This window comes from Apteryx rowi, unplaced genomic scaffold (assembly GCF_003343035.1).
Source record: "Apteryx rowi isolate R43461 unplaced genomic scaffold, aptRow1 scaffold_1186, whole genome shotgun sequence".
Classification (NCBI taxonomy): Eukaryota; Metazoa; Chordata; class Aves; order Apterygiformes; family Apterygidae; genus Apteryx; species Apteryx rowi.
In genome coordinates this window covers 70453-85309 of record NW_020447404.1, presented here as the reverse complement: position 1 = coordinate 85309, position 14857 = coordinate 70453, and the positions used below count along the sequence as shown (strand labels likewise).

The 14857-nt window shown below is 51.9% G+C and overlaps 1 protein-coding gene across 1 annotated transcript; it reads left to right on the top strand.

Annotated features, from left to right (window-relative positions):
* Positions 1-1764: 1764 nt before the first annotated feature.
* Positions 1765-2700, top strand: LOC112974854 (olfactory receptor 14C36-like). Its single transcript, XM_026084245.1, has one exon. It carries the CDS (start codon positions 1765-1767, stop codon positions 2698-2700), a length of 936 nt encoding a protein of 311 aa, XP_025940030.1.
* The last annotated feature ends 12157 nt before the right edge of the window (positions 2701-14857 follow it).

The following is a 14857-nucleotide window of genomic DNA, read 5'->3' as shown; positions in this document are numbered from 1 at the left end:
CCCAGGGATGCTGCAGGGGTGTGAAGCTGGAGTGTGCACAAAGGTCTCCACAGAATGTAATTCAGAGCAGCACCCCTGCAACCAGGTTACTGTGTGTCCAGGGCAGTGACTCTGCCGCTTGCGAGGGTCAGCACTCAGCCTGCCTGGGGAACTCCCCATGGCACTGTGAGGAGAAACTCTGAGTGGGAGGATTGACCCCCAGTAGGGCAGGTTCATTCCACCATTGAGAGGGTACTGCATGGGCCAGGGCTGCTCACAGCTGCAACTCACCCTGAGAACATTTCTGGAGGGGGCTTTCCAAAAGGAAGGTCAAGGCAGGGGATACCCGAAAGGGAAGGAGCTTTCATGGGTCTGTGCTTTCAGTTTTATTCTCTTTGGGTGGGGTTAAAGGGCATTGTATGTGAGGTTTAGAGAGGGGACTGAGGCTCCCAACAGTGACACTGAGAGAGGAACAGTTATGGGAGGAACGCAGCAAATCCCTTCATCCACCCCTCAGCCTACAGACAGAAACAGCATCACCTTTCCAGCCTCAGCAAGGTTTGTTTCACCTGCTCCATAGCACCTGCAAACACTGAGGTGCCCCTGGGCAGTGCCTTTTTTCCGGGAGGTTTCTGCAGGCAGAGCTGAGCGCCCAGTGGGTGGGATGGGGTCTGTGAGCACTGATGGGGAGAGACATGGGGACTGAGAATCAGCTCCCCGCAGGGACGGCTCCAGGCAGCAGAGTCATGCTCAAAGTGTGAGAGGAAACTACTAACTCCAATGCCTCCTCTCCTCTCCCAACCAGCACAGCCCTCTGCCCTCAAGGCTGTGGGGTCCAGGGCATGAGTCGTTTCCTTGGCAGCCAGACATCCAGGAGAGGAGAAACTCCAGAGTGCCCATCTGTCTCTCCTTGTCCTTACTTCCCTCGGTACAAATATCATGGTATTGTTCCATGTTTCCCACCTGTCCATGCTGCCCTTGTCCTTCCCCTTGGACTCTCTGGGCAGGAGGTTTTCCAGTGCGATTCAGACCCTGACCCTGCAGGTCCTGCCATGCAGATTCGTCCTTGACATTGAGATGCCCAAGTTCCCCTCTAACTTCTGGGGCTCTGTGCAATGCAGTGTCAGGGCTGGGAATGAGCCAAGCTGGGCTGCAAGCTGCCTTCCGGAAGGGCACAGTTCTCCCATTGCCTCTGTGCATCATCTAGAAACCCCATGGAGAAGCCACCTAGATATTAAGGCCACGAAAATGCTACTGGACAGCCAGATGTGGGCAGCTGGAATGAGGCTGATGTCTTCCTGGCTAGAAGAGGAGTGTTGAGACCCCTCTCAGATGCTCTGAGAAAGGGTGCTGAGTTTGTTGATCTGCACTTTGGAACTGGATTCCTCTGCTCTCAGCAGTGTCGTTCCTTTCTGGGGAAACATGAGTGCAATTGTCCTCCGCCTCAGAGGTTTGAGTGGCTGGGAGCAAGACTGATGGACAGGCCAGCTCTCCTCACTCTGCACTAAAGCCATAGTGAATCCTTTTGCCTCCCAGAAATCACAGCTGTTCACTCTGAGTGCAGTAACAGTGGTGAGGATTTCCATCTCCTCATGGCAAAGTCAGCCAGCATGAACTGGAGCTCAAGCCACAGAGCTCAGTTACAGTGCTGCCAAGATGGGGAGAGGTGTGTGTGTGTTTCGGGGTGGGGGTGGGGTTACGAGAAAGTTTTGTTCACAGAAGCCTGTCCTAACTGGTCAACATCTCTTCTTCCTTGGACAGTCCCCCTGTGCCCCGAAGGAGCAAATGCCCAACAGCAGCTCCCTCACCGAGTTCCTCCTCCTGGCATTCGCAGACATGCGGGAGCTGCAGCTCTTGCACTTCTCGCTCTTCCTGGGAATCTACCTGGCTGCCCTCCTGGGCAATGGCCTCATCATCACAGCCGTAGCCTGTGACCACCGCCTGCACACCCCCATGTACTTCTTCCTCCTCAATCTCTGCCTCCTTGACCTTGTCTCTATCTCTGTCACTGTCCCCAAATCCATGAGCAATTCTCTGAGGGACGCCAGGGTCATTTCCTACTCCGGATGTGTTGCTCAGGCCTTTCTGCTTCTCTTTCCGTTGTCAGCAGAGTGCTCTCTTCTCACTGTCATGGCCTATGACCGCTATGTTGCCATCTGCAGACCCCTGCACTACGGGACCCTCATGGGCAGCAGAGCTTGTGTCAAAAYGGCAGCAGCTGCCTGGGGCAGTGGTTTTCTCAATGCTCTCCTGCACACTGCAAACACATTTTCACTACCACTTTGCCAAGGCAATGTCGTGGAGCAGTTCTTCTGTGAAATTCCCCAGATCCTCGGACTCTCCTGCTCAGATTCCTACCTCAGGGAAGTTGGGGTTATTGTGTTTAGTATTTGTTTAGCATTGGGGTGTTTTGTTTTCATTGTGCTGTCCTACATGCAGATCTTCACTGCTGTGCTGAGGATCCCCTCTGAGAAGGGCCGGCACAAAGCCTTTTCCATGTGCCTCTCTCACCTGGCTGTGGTCTCCCTTTCTGCCAGCACTATAGTGTTTGCTTACCTGAAGCCTCCCTCCATCTCCTCCCCAGCTCTGGATCTTGTGGTGGCAGTTCTGTATGCAGTGGTGCCTCCAGCAGTGAACCCTCTCATCTATAGTTTGAGGAACAAGGAGCTCAAGGATGCATTGAGGAAACCAGTTCAAAGGGTACAACGTCAGCACCAATAACTGTCCCATATGTATCCACTCATCATTCTGATCATATGGCATTAAGGCTATGTGTTTTGTTTCTTCTTTCTTATTTTTTTCTCTTACATGAATGTTAAAAGAAAAAAATGTTCCGGTTCATGCCAATTGTCCTCAGTAATCCCTCTCTTGAATTTGACCAAAAGATTGTGTTGAGGCAGGAGGCCAGGTTTCCCCTTTCTTCGTCAGAGATGGGGGAACCTGAAAGCCTGCTAGTCTGAGCTCCCTCAGATGCTCTCAGTGCAGTGAGGAGAGCTTCCCTTTGTGGTTCTCTTTTGGCACTGACACCAAGGGAGTTCAGAAGGAGACAGTGAGGCTCCAACAAGTAGAGATGGGGTGAGACCATGGGTCCTGTGTCCCTTAGGAGAGCTCAGCTCCCCTGGCCACAGTTACACCCCTCTCCTGTGAGGGTGGCAGCCAGCTGTCACTGTGGGCTGGTCCCTTCCCTCTCCAGTGCTCCAACGTTACAAGTGGAGAGGGAGTGGAGGGGAGGGAAGACAGGCAGCAGCTTCTGGGGACAGACCCTGTGCTTGACAGGACCATCCCCCTGCTGCCACAGCAGGCATTTTCTCACTGTAGCTTTCACATGGGGGCTGAAGCTTTCCTGCAGACATGTCCACCAAGAGCAGCAGGATTTTCTCTTTTGAGAGTTGTTCTCTTCATTCCCACGCTGTCCTCCTGTGCTATATTCTGGGTATACAGCCCAGTAGTTCCCATAACCTAGTGGTGGTGGGATTGTGTCTCCATATGCATATGCCCTGTAAGTACAAGCAGGACAAGGAAATGGGCACCCTTATGCCAGACCTGGCCTCCAGAATAACATTTCTCTAATAAAAAGGGATCTCCTCTGTGACGTGCCTGAAGTCTGGCCTTTCTTCAGAAGCTGAGGTCAAAAATATGCTCAAGGGATTGCACTATAAAAGGGCTGCTCTGCCTGTGTACTCTGTGGGCTCCAGGGGACAAGTTCAGAGTCCCAGTGTGATCTTTCAGGGACCAAGGGCTGGATTCCGGGCTCATTTCTCAGTGACCACTGCCAGTGGAGATGCTAAATGGTATCTGACTTGCGTGTTTGGGGCTGTTGCACAGGTGACAGCGCTGATGACAGATACCCATCCTTCTGGAAGGGAACCTGAGCCCCCAGGAGAGTTCAGGGGATCTCCAGGGACGTCGTGGACCTGGGGGTGGGCAGTGAGTGGAGCCATRCCAAACAAGGGACAGTCCACGGTAGAGTCACCCAAAGACAAAGCACTAAATCCAGGTATACATAGGGAAAGGAGGGCTCTGCAATGCCTGGAGAGGCAGTAGGGGCCCAGAAGGCCCAGGGAAGGGGGACTGAAGAGTGACGCGTGTACCCCAGTGAAACACAACAGACCGGAGCTAGTGCACACCCAAAAACATCTCCTGCTATTGCAAACACCGTGGGGTCACTCTGAGCATCACCCATGAGGGCAGACATGTGCCAGCAGTGTCAGCAGTGGTGAGCCCTGTTTGGCTGGGTCTGCTTCCCACCCCAACCAGCATGGACCATGAAGAGTCAGGAGTCACCCTGTGGCCCCATGGTCCCACAGTCTGCTTGCTCTGCAGAGCAGCACCACCAACCCAGGGCCCTGCGGGGAGCACCAGGGAGGAGTGCAGGAATGGCCAGCCAGGCCAGCATGGACACACTCACCTCAGAAAAGGCTCTCTGGGGAGCAGTGGCATCCCAGGAGAAAAGCAGGGCAGCATTCAAAGACGGAAATGAGAATGAGGGAGAGGTTTCTCTGTGCACCAGCTCGGGGCAGGATGCTCCGTCCCTGGGGCAGCAGGAGCTGCCAGAGGGGCTGCAGGGCCAGGGCTCTCGTGCTGTCCTGGGCAGTGGCATGGGCATGGAGGGGCTGCAGGCAGACAGGGAGGGGGATCTTCTGAACACAAGAGCAGGGGAGACTAAGAGTGATCAGCCTCATTGTGGGGCCTCCTCCCCTTGCCAAGGAGCTGCTCTCCTTGTCCTTAAGCCTTGCCTGAGTTACGCTGTGGACATGCCTGTGCCTGGTCCTGCACCTCTCAGGTCCTGACCTGACTCTGTCTTCGTCCTGCTGACTTGCCCCCTCACTACAGTCAAGAAAGCCTTGGCAAGGGAAGCTGGGAACTGAGCAGATCCCAGGGAAGGCTGTAGGTAGAAAAGCTCGCTGTATATATCCACATCAGCAACTCTTGCACAACAGCTGAATTAAAGATGTAAGGAGGGCTTTAGATTTGGACCCCTACTCAGGTAGCACTGCATGCAGAGTCTTAGCAAGCACAGCCACTTGGGTCTGCTTTTATGATGAATAGTTAGGAGAGCAGGTTTTTCTGTTTCATAGCTCAAGTGTTTATGCACCATTTGCCCAGAGCTGGGGCAGCTCCAGCCCCCCAAAAGGGGGAAGGCGCCCAGGGGGAGTGGGCCAGGGGGCTTGAGGGAAAGCTGGTGTCCTGCTGCCTGGCTGGAGCTGGATCCCTGGGRAGGGCCAGGGAGCTCCTTCCTGTAGAGCTAGTCACCATGGTGCCAGGAGAGGGGCTGGGAGCAAGGAGGGCAGCAGGCTGAGCAGGGGCAGGCAGGGCTGCGGCAGTGGCCACAGGGAGGGGGCACAGCCAGTGCTGCTGCAGCACAGTGGTTGTCATGGTCATCTCCCTCGCAAGAGGTCCTGCACTGCCCATGGGCAGGAACAGGTTGTTCCCTTGTCCCTGTGCTGCCCTCCCAGCAGGACGGGACACACGAGGAGGAGCTCAGCCTGCCCTGAGCTCAGGGAGAGCTCCCCAGGGCTGGCACAGCTTGGCCTGAGGCAGCATGGGGACGAGAGCTCCTAGGGCAGGGCAGAGCAAGCCCAACTGGGAGAGGATTGGGGGAAGACCCAAAGGTCCCTGGCTCAGCCTTAGGCTTTGGAAGACTCCCTTGCACACCCTGAGAGGCTCCATCTGCTTCTTCCACCCTTCCCTGTGCTCCCCTCCCATCAGCCAAAGCTGGGTCCAGCATCACCTGGGAACTCCCTTCCCCATGGAGAGGAGAGGGACAGTGTGATGCACCAATAGAGGGGCATCCGGCACTCTTTCAGATTCTGGGGGTAGTTGCACTGAATTCAAGAGATCAGCATTTGTCAAGTATAAGAGTTTAATAGACCTAAGCAGTTCTACACATATGATAGATGCTGGACAACACTAAACAATTAACACCAGACAATCTACAAGTATAACAAAGCTAAAAAGTATAGAAAACTAGAAATGTAASAGAACTAAACATATATGTATACACATATCAGAGCTCTATGGTTAAGCCACGGATGCATGGTACAATGACCGTTTTCACCCTTTCCTTGTCCTTATGGATCACCCCTCTGGTATAGTTTTCCCCAGATTGTTCTCACCACTGTTGAGTTGTGCCAGGATGATTCAGGTTCTCCCTGGCAGTCGGCACCAGGGGCATCCCTGTTGATGGGTGGGTTGTCGGGTCCACAGGCCAACTGACAGTGAGTCCAAGTCCACACAGAGGTATGTGGCTTACTTTCTTTTACCCTTCCCGGGCTTTACAGAATCACAGAATGGTTGAGGTTGGAAGGGACCTCTGGAGATCATCTAGGCCAACCCCCCTGCTCAAGCAGGGTCACCTAGAGCACGTTGTACAGGATCACGTCCAGGTGGGTTTTGAATATCTCCAGAGAAGGAGACTCCACAACCTCTCTGGGCAACCTCTTCCAGTGCTCTGTCACCCTCACAGGGAAGAAGTTTTTCCTCATGTTCAGATGGAAGTGTCTGTGTTTCAGTTTGTGCCCGTTGCCTCACGTCCTGTCACTGGGCACCACTGAAAAGAGTCTGGCTCCATCCTCTTGACACCCTCCCTTCAGATACTCGTACACATTAATAAGATTCCCCCATCAGTCTTCTCTTCTCCAGGCTAAACAGACCCAGCTCTCTCAGCCTTTTCTCATAAGAGAGATGTTCCAGTCCCCTMATCATCTTTGTAGCCCTTCGCTGCACTTGCTTCAGCAGTGCCATGTCTCTCTTGTACTGGGGAGCCCAGAACTGGACATAGTACTCCAGATGGGGCCTCAGCAGGGCTGAGGAGAGGGGGAGGATTACCTCCCTCCACCTGCTGGCAACACTCTTCCTGATGCACCCCAGGATACCATTGGCCTTCTTGGCCACAAGGGCACATTGCTGCCTCATGCTTAACTTGGTGTCCACCAGCACTCCCAGGTCCTTCTCCGCAGAGCTTGCTTCCAGCAGGTCAACCCCCAACCTGGACTGGTGCATGGGGTTATTCCTCCCCAGGTGCAGGACCCTGCACTTGCCTTTGTTGAACTTCATGAGGTTCCTCTCTGCCCAGCTCTCCAGTCTGTCCAGGTCTCTCTGAATGGCAGCACAGTCTTCTGGGGTATCAGCCACTCCTCCCAGTTTTGTATCATCAGCAAACTTGCTGAGGGTGCACTCTGTGCCTTCATCCAGGTCATTGATGAAGAAGTTGAACAAGACTGGACCCAGGACTGACCCCTGGGGGACACTGCTAGCTACAGGCCTCCAACTGGACTTTGTGCCACTGATCACAACCCTCTGAGCTCTGCCATTCGGCCAGTTTTCAATCCACCTCACTGTCTGCTCATCTAACCCACACTTCTTGAGCTTGTCTGTGAGGATGTTATGGGCGACAGTGTCAAAAGCCTTGCTGAAATCAAGGGAGACAATATCCACTGCTCTCCTCTACCCAGGCAGTCATTCCATCAGAGACGGCTATCAGATTGGTTAAGCATGATTTGTGCTTGGTGAAGCCATGCTGACTACTCCTGATCACCTTCTTGTCCTCCACATGCTTGGGGATGTCCTCCAGGATGAGCTGCTCCATCACCTTTCCAGGGATGCTGGTGAGGCAGACTGGCCTGTAGTTTCCTGGGTCCTCCTTCTTGCCCTTTTTGAAGACTGGGGTGACATTGGCTTTCTTCCAGTCTTCAGGCACCTCTCCTGTTCTCCATGACCTTTCAAAGGTGATGGAGAGCAGCTTAGCAATAACATTCGCCAGCTCCCTCAGCACTTGTGGGTGCATCCCATCGGGGCCCATGGATTTGTGGGTGTCAGGTTTGCCTAAATGGTCTCTAACCCAATCTTCCTCCACCAAGGGAAAGTCTTCCTTTCTCCAGACTTTCCCTCTTGCCTCCAGGGTCTGAGATTCCTGAGGGCTGACCTGAGCAGTAAAGACTGAAGCAAAGAAGGTAGGTCAGCAGGTTCTCCATGGGTTCAGAAGCAAAAAGCTCATAATCATGTTATGATGTCTTTGAGACCAAGGACTGGATTTAGGACTTGCCCATCAGTGTCCAGTGACAGTGGTGATGATGAATGGTCACTAATGTACATACCCAAGGCAGTCCCACATGTTAAGGCACAGTGTCAGATGCCCATCCTTCTGGAGGGGAAGCTGGAGCTGCCAGGAGAGCACAGGGGATCTCCTGGGACAGCATATGCCTGTGGTGGGCAGTGAGTGGAGCCTCACAAAGTGAGAGATCCTCCAAGGTGGAGTCACCTAAGGGTAAAGCGCTAACCCAGGTATCTGTGGGCAAAGGAGGACTCTGCAATCCCAGCAGAGGCAGTGGGGACCCAGCTGGCATGGGGAAGGGAGACTGGAAAGTGATTCATGTCACTCTCAACGAAATACCAGGGGCAGGATCTAGAGGCACACCTGGACACAACTAGTACCCTTGGAAATGCTCCATAGTCCCTCCTAGCACCTTCCACTTCCACAGACCCCTGGAGGGATTAGAGGCCATGATCCCCATTTGGTTGGGTCTGCTTCCCACCCTGACCAGCACAGATGGTGCAGAGTCACCCCATGGCTTGTGGCCCCACAGTCCACTTGTTCTGCAGAGCAGCACCATCAGCCCAGGGGCCTGTGGGGAGCACAGGGGTGGGGGTGGGGGAACAGCCAGCAAAATCAGAGGAGGGATTGGAGAGATCAGAAGGAAGCAGAATTGGCCTTGAAATTGTCTTGTAGAGATAAATGCAGACGTGTAATCCAAGACAATGTTCAGAGTGTGGGTACACTAAAGTGAGCTCACAGTGCAGAATCAGAGAAGTCCTTGCTGTTCTGGCCTTCCATGTGGCCTGGGAAGGGGCTGAAGAAGGATGAATGCTGCCCACCCTCCCAGCTCATAGTGCCATCATCCCTCCTGAAGGGTAGCACCAAAAGGATGGCTGGGAACCTGTGTCAGAGCTTGCATTGAAGGAAGCAGGAGCCAGGAGCCATATCAGTTTGCTGCTGTCCCTCAGGCCCTGTCCTCAGCACATGTCCTTGGGACAATCTCCCCCACCCCCTGTGCTGGCCCCTACCCCAAAAGTCACCCCCAGACTAGACTCTGCACCCAGCTGGAGGACTGGGCATCCAGCTGTGACCCCTGAGAAGAGGAGCTTTCTCCTGGGTCCTCTGCATGGCTGCAAAGAGCATGCAGAGGAGGTCCTGGGGCCGTCTACTGGGCCTGTAGACCATCCTCATGCCCATGGGGGCCCTCAAGCAGGGTCCTCAGTGCAAAGATCCAGCCCTGCTTGTTGTTGCATGAACAGAGAGGAGAAACTGCCCCAGAAAACTCCTCATAGACCAAGTCCCTCATATCAGCCATTTCCTACACTGACCATTCCCCACAGTCCTGGTGGGGAGTGACCTTTGACTGTGACCAGCTCCATCTTCCTGCTGGGCTCAGGAGGGATGTATGGGAGGGATGGCCAGCCCTGCCTGGCCTCTCTCCAGACCCAGACCCCAGCAGACTCTCAAGTGTGGCTTTCTGCTTACCCTGAGGTGGGCATGGCCAAGGCTGTGCAGGAGCCAGCGACTGGTGGGAGGCTGCAGAACAGAAGGGCCATGGGGGAGAGGCACCAAGGGCTGTTGTGGGGACCATGTTGTGGGGACGTTTCCCAACCCCTGAATGCACCCTGTGCTGTGTGGTGCCTGCACAGCAGGGCTGTGGGGCCATGTGCAGGACAGCAGGGCTGGGCCAGTGGAGGGACAGGGCACAGATGGGAACCATGACACTCCTGGAAGCTCCCACACTGCTGGAATCCCAAAACTGCCCCCAGCCCCCAGAAAGACAGGGGTCTCCTCTGGTGGTTCCAGGGAGCCCAAGGGGCATCCTAGGTGGGAGGTGCAGGGTGGGCAGGGCCAGCCACAATGCTCCCTGCAGCCCCTCTGCAGCCAGAGCAGCTCCTGATGGTCATAGAGGGGACTCACTGCTACTGGTGGGGTTGGGGGTCTCTTGGGGGCTGAATGCCTGGCACTGTTCCTGAGAACTTTTCTGTCATATCCCTGCACTTGTTTGACTCCTGTTGCCAATGGAGCAGAGACTCCTTTTGGGGATGAACTCACTCACTGTGTAACTCTGGGGACAGGGTGGACCAGGAAGTACAAATGTCAGCAAGGCCTCAGCCGCACAACACTGTTCCTTGCCCTGGACTCCACTTTCCAGTCCCTTCAACCTAGAGGATCTGGGTTGGGAGGGACCGCTGGAGATTTGCAGGACCATGATCTGCTCTGAGCAGAGCTAACTTTACAGTTAGGTCAGGTTCAACTGCTGAGGTGTCCCCAGACCGGTGCTTTGCATTCTGGGTCCTAAGGGCTGAGAAATCTTTAGAGCCAGAGTAGATCTGAGTCCCATCTCCTGAGTTTATAGGTTACAGGGCAGCAGCAGGGCTGTACCGGCTTTAGCTCATCAGTTTTTTGAGGCAATTATGCATTATGTTTTTGTCTGATAAGGAAAATAATTTTCAGAACTGGAGTGGGATGCAGTCACAGGGTAACAGATATCTGGTGCCACTGTAGGTTCCCTGATCCCCTCTGCCCAGCCTCCATCTGCAGCTCTGAGGGGCTCCAGTCTCCCACAGGTTCCCTGTGAGAGCTGCCAGACCCAGGCAGGTACCACAGATACACCAGGACCTCTCCAAGTGCCACTGGATGCTTGTGGTTAGACATCTGAGCTCTGCCTGGAAAGGCAAAGAACTGCTTTCAACATTTAAAAAACATGGGCACATTTTCATGAGTTAACAAAAATGCCTATCTTTTCCCATGTTGAAATAATGGAAATTTTCAGGAAGGGTATGAATCTTAGCAGAAGAAATCTTGATCTGCTCCCAACTTGCATTACCACTGCTCTGTCTATTATGCTGTGTCTTTCAAATATTTCCAGATGTCCTTGTTAAAATTATCTGTTCTCTTTTGTTCATTTGCGGGCACTGGTAATGAGCAGCAGGAGTATGTCAACTGCTGAAACACATCCGAAACAATGGACGAAGAACCCTAATCACCATTAATCATGATACAGAAGAGATACACCATGTTCTGGAAAGAGTGGAAAAAGATGGAGAATACCATTGGTGGGAAACTCTTCTTGAATGGTCACCAACAGCAACGAGAATTTTTAATCACATGCTTCATCCAGTTGTGATTTTACTAGCTCTGATATTATTATGTCTGTTACTTATAATCATATTGCATATAAAGGTTTGGTACATGATGAAGCAAATAACCCATGTTCAACCATCCAAGATGTACAAATTAGTACATAATTAATAGCAATACTTTACGCTAAAAACTGTTTGCTTGCCATGGACCAGTAAGCGCATCAATTATCAATACACTATTTGTGGCACAAAGGCAAGAGGTGACCATACCACCACTCTGTGAAGGATAAGATGGATTGTTACAGGGTGGAGTGTGACGGTGTGCTCCTTCCCTGCCCCGAACCTGATGTGCCCCCTTGCTCAACCTGATGTGTTCTCCCCGGTCTCAACCTGACCTCTCCATAACCCCACTCAGACAATAACCATCAGTAACAGTCGTGATGGCTGCACCTGGTTCAAATCAGAATTTGGGGAGACAGAAAACAGCACATAGCCAAGGGCTAATTCAGCATGCACTAACCCAAATAGGGCTGGTATGCAAATATAACTACAAGTCAACCATCTTACCCCATAAACAGGAGGCAGTCCAGAGCCCGTTGAGCTCTCCTGCATGGCAGTGGGCTGCATGGCAGGATCTCCCCTTGAGCAGGGATGCCTCTCAGGGTTACTCCTCGAGGTCGAAAAATCCCTTACCCACAACAGATCCTCGGTAAGTGACTAATAGCACTCTGAAACTTTGCAAACTTTGCAAACTTTCTAAGTTGCATCTCTGCTTGATTGAGCACATAATCCTTTAGACATAAACCGTTGACCAAGTCTGGGACTAAGATTGGATCCAGCCGCACCCAGACTCCTCTGAGAAGGAGTTTGGAAAGCAACGGGGGTCCACTCTGAACCTCGTTACTCAAGGGGAGGGTCTCCTTGATGATTTTGTCTGATCCTTCCCTCCATGCAGTAAATAACTGAGTGAACCTTGCCATCGAATCTTGTTAAACCACTTATTTACCATTGAACTTTGTTAAATCACTGTCTTATCTCAATAAAACATATCGCTTCTTCTCTCTTACGAGTGAAATGCATCACTCATTTGCGACATCATGACACAGCCCGCCCCTCCCAGTCACTCATTGGCTTGCTGCCTCCCCTTGCTAGCTTATTGGGCAGGCAGGGGGTGGCACTCCTAAGGGCCAGGCAGGCCCGGTGCCACCCTGACTCCAGCGCAGCCCGAGCCCAGCCCAGCCCAGCCCCTCCAGGACACCCAGCTCCAAATGGCACCGCTGGGGCTGGAGGCAGCAGAGGCGCAAAGGACGTCAGGGCACTGCATGACAGAGCCGGCAGCCAGGGCGGGGAGGGCCGGGCCACGGCGCTGCGGCTGGTACTGTGTGGAGAGACTGCTGCTGCCAGGCCTCCCCCAGCAGCAGCCTCACCCTGCCCCCAGCCCCGCTCTGACCCCGCCCCACCCTGGCCATGGCCCTGCCCTGCCCCCAGCCCCGCTCCGACACTGTCCTGCCCTGACTGTGGAGCTGCCCCACAGCTGTGACCCCTTCCCCGCTCACACCTGGCCCTCACCCGCAGCCCCAGCCCTGCAGCACTCGCCTGCAGCCCCAGCCCTGACCCAAACCCAGCCCATGCCTGTGCCGCTCCCCAGAAATCCTGAGCAGAGCCTGAACCCTCCCCAGAGCCTCCCCTAACCCCAGCCCTGAAAGGTGAGCTCCAACCCATAGCCCAAGCCACACTAGCCAGGGGATTTGGATTCAATAAATAGTTTTCACCGAATCATCCTGACCAAGTTCAGAGACATTTTCATCTTTTTCTGTGTCTCATAGCCAAACTATGAAAGGCAGTATTAATTAAATGCAGAGTAGGTGGAACTGATTATTTCTGGAGCCCAGGACTTCAGGGAGGGATTTAGCTTTAATACCGTCTAAACACTTTGAATGCATGCTCAATTGCATGAGGATCTCCATTATCAAGCTCCTGTGAAACCACAAAATCCAACATGAAAACATGTCACACAGAATAACATCTCTGCCATTCCCTAACTATGAACAGTAACCTGTGCTGCTCAATCAAAACAGAAGCTGCAGCTATGTTCTTTGAAGAAAAAGAGGTTACAGAGAGCCGCTTGCTCTGCACAGAGCTCCACCAAATTGAAGCAGTATTATCCYGCCAGCAATCTGTTCCCATCTCTGTGCTGGAGAGACGATTGCCCTTTGGAGTTCTGCTGGCAAATGGGGTAATAGGAGGGCTCCAAAATGGGCTTAAAACAAAAGTAACGTAGTTCAAACAGCTGACGAGCAAACTGGACTGATTCAGGCTGAAGCACATTATGCAGTGTATAAATTATGCCCTCCACTAATGTAAGTAGGAGGATGTTGGTCTATTCAGCTGGCACAGTTAGAACTGGAAAATGATGTTTGTCCATTGTCTAAAAAAATTGTTGTAAAACTTAAAATATTTTACTTATACTTTACAAAAAGCAAAACAGCTAGCCTCATGTGAACTCAAATAGAAATTTCTCTGGAATGACTGTATTAAAATTTGGAATTTTATTTAGGATAAAAGCAATCTTTGTTTTTCAGACCCTTGAGTTTGTGTTCTTTGAATTTCATACTTGAGTTTACTTAAGCCTAGAAGCCTCTTGTCATAGCCATAGGTGTTTATTTTGACAAAGGCGCCTATGTGCATTCTGATTTGGTATCCTAGAGCATATTCCAAGAAATTTAACTCTACTTGCTTATTGCATTGTGATCGACCAATAAATCCCCGAAATGCAAGAAGGTTCAGGGAAGAACACAGGATGTGACTGACCACAGCTGTTGCAAAGAAAGCTGAATTAATCTCAGCACAAAGGAAACCAGAAGGTGGCCTTTGTTTTAGGCCACCCTCCAGACTCATGCCAACACCTGAAGGCTGGAAATACGTCCTTACAGGAGTAGAAATAATTATCGGTACAGGGAATGTGCTCCCCACACAAGCTGCAACTAGTCTAGCAACCGTTGCTGGTTGGAACTGGTAGCTTGCTACTTTCCTCTTTCCCAGAGAAGTGCAATCTGATAATGGATTTATTTTGAAGAAAAAAGAAGTGCAAACTTGGTGTGCTTCAAATGGAGTACAATGCATTTTCCCCCCACCGTGCTGATCTCAAAATAGTGGGATAGTAGAAAGATGGAATGGACGACAAAAACAACAGCTACGCAAGAGTGACTCTATTAATACTACTTAATATTAATACTTAATACTAAGTGGGGATCCCATTTGAGGAAGTCACAAGTCAGATAAATAAGTGACAAACCCTCATGGGAAGTCCCATAGATAAGGTGTTTCTGTCAGAGGCTGAATTCCTGTTAAAAAAGAAGTGAAACTCTATCAAAGTCCTGAAGATAAGGTTGTGGTTAAACACTCAACTCAGGGATCAGTCAGGGTGACTCTGCTCTTTTACAAAGGGAAAGGAGCATGGGATGCTATAGACACTGAAGGAAGCAGTTAACCATAAGTGAGGCTAAGTGTCTTCTCCTGCAGGGAAATGTGGTGTTACTTTCTCACTGCGCAACTGCAGCAGGCACCTGAAATCTTGTCTCTAAAAGGTTCTGGAACAACTTCAGTATTGAAGATCAGCTGCAAGCCATCTTTAAAACTACAGTTACTGTTATAGGTAAACACGACAAATTGACAACCACTCGGGCCGGGTTGCATAAATTCCAATTTAATAGAATAATTGAGCAAGTCACAAGTAAGCAAAACAGCGCTGGGCGGC